This window comes from Urocitellus parryii, chromosome 6 (genome assembly GCF_045843805.1).
Source record: "Urocitellus parryii isolate mUroPar1 chromosome 6, mUroPar1.hap1, whole genome shotgun sequence".
NCBI classification, from domain to species: Eukaryota; Metazoa; Chordata; class Mammalia; order Rodentia; family Sciuridae; genus Urocitellus; species Urocitellus parryii.
In genome coordinates, this window is record NC_135536.1 from 173,944,933 (window position 1) to 173,952,322 (window position 7,390).

The 7,390-nt window shown below is 46.2% G+C and overlaps 1 protein-coding gene across 1 annotated transcript; it reads right to left on the reverse strand.

Annotated features, from left to right (window-relative positions):
• Positions 1-1,063: 1,063 nt before the first annotated feature.
• Defb116 (defensin beta 116) lies at positions 1,064-7,095 on the reverse strand. Its single transcript, XM_026402091.1, has 2 exons — positions 7,029-7,095; positions 1,064-1,281 (listed from the first exon to the last, which is right to left on the reverse strand). Exons 1-2 carry the CDS (start codon positions 7,093-7,095, stop codon positions 1,064-1,066), a joined length of 285 nt encoding a protein of 94 aa, XP_026257876.1.
• Positions 7,096-7,390: the final 295 nt, after the last annotated feature.

The following is a 7,390-nucleotide window of genomic DNA, read 5'->3' on the forward strand; positions in this document are numbered from 1 at the left end:
GGAGCAGATGGCAGAATAAATTCTAAAAATAACTAAGAAAGAGCACCCAGAAGTCAAGGCAAATAAGAACTTAAGAAAGGACCAAGAAATGGTAGCAAAGTCAATGTTAAACGCAAAGAATGGGCTTGGGATGTGGCTCAGCGGTAGAGCATTCGCCTCACACGTGCAAGACCCTGGGTTCTATCCTCAGCACCACATAAAAATAAATAAGTGAAATAAAGATATTGTGCCCAACTACTACTAAAAAATAAATATTTAAAAAAAAAACGCAAAGAATGCTTACATTTTTCAACATGGGAGGCAGTGGTAAACGAAACCAAGGCCACTTCAGTGGCGTGGTCAGCACAAAACCCAGATTTCTCTTAGCCGAGGCGGGCTTGGGAATCTAGAACTTTGAGACCTTACTTAAGAACAACAGTTCTAGAAGTTCATAGTCAAAGAGACGGAAAATGCAACATTAGCTACAGAAGAAGAGCCACCTTGACAGTGACATGTCACTCATGCCGGTGTGTGGGTGTGTATACAGGTTCTTTGCTGAAAAATACCCACACAATTCCTGACACTTAACCAGAATTTAACACAGGGTGAATGGGAAAAAACCCATTTATTCTACTTTCTACAGCTGTAGCAGAAAGTTTTACCCTAATTTGCCCAACAGATTCCTGCAGTCAGTTCTATCCATCCATCCCGTTCGGTTCCTCTGGAGATCACTGCAGCGTCCTAAACACACCATGTTAGTTCTCTGGATACCAAAGGCACCTCTCTCCCCAGCTGATGTTTTCTAAGAGGATTTGAATTCATGGCCTATCTGTGCACTAGACTCAGTCCAGATGTCACCTCCCCTCTGCAACCTCAGCAGAGAGGAGACCCCTTTCCTTCTCAGCACTCACTGCAGGGCTCCTTCCTCTCCTCGTGTCTTCCCAGCTCCCAGGCTAACCTCTCCTGTCCTGCCCCAACTGCTCCCAGATGAAAGACACACACGGGAAAGGGAATGCATTTTTATGGGCAGGGGTTGCAGGATGGGGGAGGAATGACGACAACAAGCGGGAGACGTTGTTGATCTTCAACTTGGAGCGGAGCTGGACGTGTTTGCAACTGGCGAGCTGGAGTTGGGGTCAGAATTGGTTAAATACGTGGAGATTTTCAGGCAGCACTTGAGGTCCGGGAGGCAGGAGAGGTACTGAATTTCGTCGTGGCCGCAGGCGGCTCTGCACTTGCCTCCTCGGTAAAGCTCACACGGATTCCAGTGCTCCTTCTTGTTGGTGGATCTGAACAGGCCGCCTGGGAAAGACAGCCACGGTCAGTTTCTGCGAAGCAGTGAGGACAGAGGTGAGGAAACGTGAGCAAGAGAGAACAAGCACATTAAGTCACAGGACCTGGAGTCAAAACCACCTGCATCCAACCAGGGGCTCAGTCACTTACTAGCGCCATCTTTGGTGAGATAATAATAGAGCCAAGTTCCTAAAGCTTTTGTGATGGCTAAATTAGCAGATAGAGAAAGCTCAGAAAGGCCTCTGGCATATAATAATTAGATATTAGGTGGTGCTGATAGGAATGTCTTTCCTGAGGATCCAGCACTTCAGTGACGGTCACTGTGAGCCCATGTGGGACACATTCCAAAGTTCCTATAGGGATGAGATCTCCTTACACACAGCTCCTCAGAGACACCAGGGTCAGCTCAGAGACAGGACACACATATCTGAACCCTTAAGCATGCAGATCTTTACGCTTTGAAACACAGGCACAAACACGGTCCACACACATCTCTTTTTCTATATTGGCCCCAGAGAAACAGGTCCCAGGCAACACGAGCAGGGCAGTAGTGCATACGGGACCCCAGGCACAAGTCAGATCTTTCCACAGATTCACATTCACACATAAATGAAGTGTTTACACATGTGTTCACCCTAAAGACCTCTACCATGTGCCTTCCATATATGGCTAAAGCACCAGGCTTGGTGGTGCACACCTGTAATCCCAGTGGTTCAGAGGGCTGAGGCAGGAGGATCGCGAGTTCAAAGCCAGCCTCAGCAAAGGCAAGGTACTAAGTAACTCATTGAGATCCTGTCTCTAAACAAAATACAAAATAGGGCTTTGGACATGAATCAGTGGTCTAGCGCCCCTGAGTTTGTTAGAGTCTGTAAACAAGTCTGGATGGCGCCTGGCATTTTGCCAGAGGGAGTGGTTTATGAAGTAACGCTAGCGAGCCATTAAGTGTGGAGATTCCTTATTGGTTGACTGCTGTATCTAGTTTATGTTAATTAGATAAGCTGTGTGGAATGTATAAATACCTCTGTTGTCCTACAATAAACGGCTCCCACTCCTGCTGTATCAATGTACACAAGTTGTTCGTCACCCCCCCCCCTGTTATTTTGCTGCAGCAGGACTGCAGCATGAGTTCAAACCCCAGTACCCCCCCCCCAAAAAAAAGGAAAGAAAAAGAAAATCCATATATGGCTAAAGCCCACCCTGACAGCAACATGTCACTCATGCAAGTGTGTGTGTGTGTATACAGTTTCTTTGCTGAAAAATATCCACACAATTCCTGACACTTAACCAGAATTTAATAAATACTAGTCACCAATGGTATTAGTTAGCTCTTCTTTTCCAAAGACAAAGGAGCTATTAGAAAGTGATATTAACCATCCATTACGGTATGATCCAGAATCTACTATGTATCGGGTATTCTACAAATGATATCTCACTAAACCCACATAAAACCCTGCTATAATCTCCACTGTTTAGGTAAAGATCCTAAGGTTCAAAGAGAGACTCTGTTCTGTCCATATTCCCACAGCTCATACTCGACCAAGCCAGTATTCAAGTCCCGGCCCACATGCCATCAAGCCCAGGTCCTTTCCTCTGTGACACATTCCACCATGCGGCCAGCACAATGGTTTCATTAATGAGGTTCTTGGCATAAAAGTTAGCTAGCAGAGATTGAAATAAAACACACAGGCTCAGTTACCTTATTTCTATGACCAGGTCCGAGACGGCTCCCCTCTCTGGTTCCCACCTCTAACCGCCTGGCAGGGCAGCAAGGATTACTCAGGGCTAGCAGGAGAGAGAGAGAGCAAGCACGCCAGGGAGTAGCCTTTTATTGGGGAACAAGAAATTCAGGGGAGAATTCCATCCAATGAAGGTTGAGGGGGGGCCGCACTCCAAGGTCAGGGTCAGGGTCAGTGATTGGGCCCCCGGGGTCAGTGGTCAGTCACACCCCCACACCGATAGGTTCTCTCATCAGGAGAGGGCCGGGAAAGCTCCGACACAGCCAGAGCACCTCAGGCCCAAACCGGGAGTCGCCCAGTCACGTGTGAGAATGGCTCCCCACAACACATTCCTTCTCTATGAGAGGATTTCATGGGTAACGTCTCCCTGCGTCATGTCTGAAAGACCCGGGGCCTTCTACAGCTTGTTCAACAGACAATCCCAAATCCTCAGTTCAGTATTCAAGGACTCTTTCAAACATCCCCCCATCTGTCACCCCCACAGCCATCATCAACACTGACTCTGTGCCAAGCCACCCCATTTCTAACCGCGCTGAGGGCTCCAGTTAATAAATAAATTGATTCACTATTAACTTTAAGAAAAGTGGGACAGAGAAAGTTTGATGTTATGACCTGCATGGAAAGAGGAGCCCTGTGCCAATGTTTTCAAATTCAGGGGAAGCTGGAGAACAGGAAGGGAAATAAAGAAGAAAAGAAAAAATGCCTTGGTGGTGCCTTGACATCTGGGTGCTGGTATATATATATAAACTGCCCCCCAAATCCAGAGGAGGAACTGGACTATTACATCAGCAGCCGCTGGTTAATCAGAGGGAATCAAAAATGGCACCCATCACTTATTCTCCACCATCGGGGTACCTCTGTGTGTCCCACCTTGATCCTCGCCCCCATCATGGGGCCTGCTCTTTGTGTCCCCCTCTCTTTGTTCACAGGAAAAGGCCTGCAGGGGTCCTCCTTAGAGTGACACCCATGTTCTTCTGGCTGCCACCTGACCTGGGGGACTTCCCCATCTCCCAAAGACACAGAATGGAAGTGAGGACACACAAGATCCCCTCTCTGAGGTTACCAGAGGGACAGGTGGGGACACTGAAGATCTGGCAAGCTACCCTTCCCTTAACCCCTCCACATGGCAGCCCCCAGAGGATTATACCTACAGTGGTATGAAAAAAAACTTTGTAAATAAAGTTTTTGTCATAAAATTGTATCACTTCTCACTCCTAGGTCATTTCTAACCCATTTCTACTTTGTCCTGCGTGGCCACAGATTTCAACACCCACGTGGTAGTAACAGCACCTTGGTGTCACAGGAGACCTCTCCTACATCCCAGCATGGTCCCTGCTCCTCTGTCCCATGTTCAGTGTTAGCTCCCTGAACTTAGTATCCCCGTGTGAGGAAGGGGAACGGCGGAGTTCGCACCAGATCAGAAAATCTCAGCTGTGTTTGTGATGGAGGCAGTCAATACTTGATGCTGTGTGATGATCTAGGGAATTTTAAGGATACCCACACGGTGTCTCTAGAATTTCTGATTCAGTCAGCCTTAGAAGAGGCCAGAGTAAGGCTGCTTTGCAAGAGGTCCTCAGAAAACACTCTGGGCTTCTGCTTGAACGAGAACCATGTCCTGCAGGGCCTTCTTATGTTCAGCCATAGACATTGCCCAGTGGAAGTGTTTTAGTAGCAAATTAAACTATCATACACCAACCAAACAAACAAACAACAAAAGATATGCCCTGGGCCTTCCCAACAACTCTGTCTGGGCCCCAGACCAATGGGAGACATCATTTCTGTGCTCCCTGGGCACTCAGACATGATCCTGCCCCATCCATGTATGTCTGTGAAGCCGTCTATATATCCACTCATTTAATAGACATTCATTAAAATCAACTCTATGAAAAGCCCTCCACTCAATATGGGGAATACATCAATTGAAAGACAGAAATTTGGCATTCAATCAATTCAATTTCATAAGCATATGTTTGGGCTGATGAAAGGGGGGAAATGACTTTGATTGCCCTGGTAGAAAAGATTGTCCAGAACAGTGCCTTCCCATAAATTCCGCCAGGTGATAGTCGTATATGTAGTTATTAAGGAAGCGACACCGTGTTCCGCTTTTGAAGCGTGGAACACTGCCTTCATTTTTGTGGTGGTGTTTTTTTTCAAATCCACCTGTGGTTATCTACACTCGTCCAACATGGAACTGAGTCTACTGAGCCTGAGAACAAGAGTCCCTCCATAAGGGGATGGGAGAAGGCGAGACCTGTGTGGGGAGGAGGACACAAAGCAGGAGGAAGCAGGAAGCAGGAAGGAGGAAGGTTGAGGGAGAAGAAAGTGGAGGAGTTTTAAAAAAAAGAAGGAAAGAGAAAGAAAACCTCTGAACTCACTTCAGGAAAGCAGCAGCCTGGGTTTCCCCAGGGCAGGGCGGAGGCTGCTCCCATACCTTCCTCTACATGCCAAGGTTGGAAAGGAGACCTGGAGGACATTGCAGCTACTTGATTTGATTTATCTTCACTTCCTACAGTTGTTCTTCAGTTTCCCCTGGAAATCACACTGGAGAAACTTCCTCAGAATTGGAAAATATTGCTGGATAGTTTCCATCCAGTGTTTACACTTCACATTTCTTTTTTAAAGAAATGTTTTATCGGACGTGGTGGTGCACACCTGTAACCCCAGTCAATCAGGAGGCTGAGGCAGGAGGATCACAAATTCCAGGCCAGCCTCAGCAACTTCGCAAAACCCTATCTCAAAATAGAAATTTAAAATGGCCAGGGATGTGGCTCGGTGGTTAAGTGTCTCTGGGTTCAATCCCTCATGCCAAAAAAAAAAAAAAATTATTGAGGTGCAATTGATATGACAAAAAATACCTGTGCAGATTTAATTTATACATCTTGATGAGTTTGGAGATAAATATTCACCCACAAAATCATCTTCACTATCTATACCATAAACCCATCCATCACTTCCAAATGTGTTCTCTTGTCCTCTTATTTATTATTTTTTGTTCATCAAATCTTGTGTTAAGATCTACTCTCTTGGGAAACTTTAAACATACCATACAGTACTGTCAACTATCAAGCTATGTTGTACAGTAGATTCTGAGCACCTATACACAAAAGCCACCCTCCCCAATGAGTGCTATAGGGTTATCTACGAAATTGGACCCTTATCTTACACCACACACAAAAATTCACTTGAAATATATTAGACTTACAAGACCAGAAACTCTAAGAAGAAAACCTAAAGGAAAAGCTTCCTGACATTGGTCTCAGATGATTTCTTGGATATGACCTTAAAAGCACAGGAAACAAAGATAAACGGGATAAATAGGAGATATATATATGACTTCTGCACACCCAAGGAAATTATCCAAAAAGGAAAAAAAAAAGCAGCCTCAAAATGGGAGAAAATATTTGCAAATTATGTATCTGATAAAGATACATAATATTCTCCCCATTTTGATAGCCATAGACCTGCTAAGATGAATTCAACTTTCTTACTCAAGCTAAACCACCCCAAAACCCAGGATAAGCAGCCCCAACCAAGATCAGCCCCGCAGAGACCCTGCCTAAGACACCCACTTGAGTCAAACACTCAATTTCAATTCCAGCCTCTCTCTTCTGATGACACCCCAGGCCCAATGACACAACATAACACAAACACAGCACCATGAAAACCACTCAATACCAAGCCACTCTCCACTCTCCACCTTCGTCCCTCCCACAGCTCCCCAGCTTGGACCCCATCTCTCACGCCTAGACCACGAATCAAGCTCCATCCCCATGACAGCTCTACCTAAAGTGACCCAAGCTTTGATTCTCCACAGGAACCACCACCTCCTAGATCTGCCTGGGCCGAGAAGAACCAGAGGAGACCTCAACACGTGAGGAGCCTTGGGGACAACACCTGCAACCTGAGGCCAGAGAAGGCTTAAGTGGTACCTACTTCACATGAGTTGGAGTCACCTCAGAGGCCACCAAGATGCCAACACTACAGGCAAGACCCCAGAACCTTTGAGCAGGTCTGAGTTACCTGGAGACTTTTGAACGAGAGTCAGAAGGATGGCCATGGTCATTAAATAGGGCTTCATGACTGACATGTCCCAGGAAAACAGAGGGCAGCGTTGCAGGTGACTGAATAGGAATCACTGAGGCTGGACAGTGTTCTGCCTTTATTAGTTTGGGAAAAGGGCCAGGATTGTGTGCAGTGAACTAAAAGGGATGGAGACAGTCAGTCAGTCAAGCAGAAGGACGACATGGGCCACACATCTCAGCTGCACACTTTTTTTTTTATTAGAGCCTTATATTATACATAGTAGTTGGCTTTATCCCAACAGACTCCTGCAGGCATGGGGTTCCATTTCAGTTCATGACCCTCCCCTTTTCCCTCTCCTT

Excerpts from the sequence above, each read along its gene's own strand:
- Defb116 (XM_026402091.1), bottom strand. The coding sequence starts at position 7,095 with ATGTCAGTCATGAAGCCCTATTTAATGACCATGGCCATCCTTCTGACT. Across the intron at positions 1,282-7,028 it reads TCTCGTTCAAAAGTCTCCAG|GCGGCCTGTTCAGATCCACC; the intron begins GTAACTCAGACC and ends TGTCTTTCCCAG.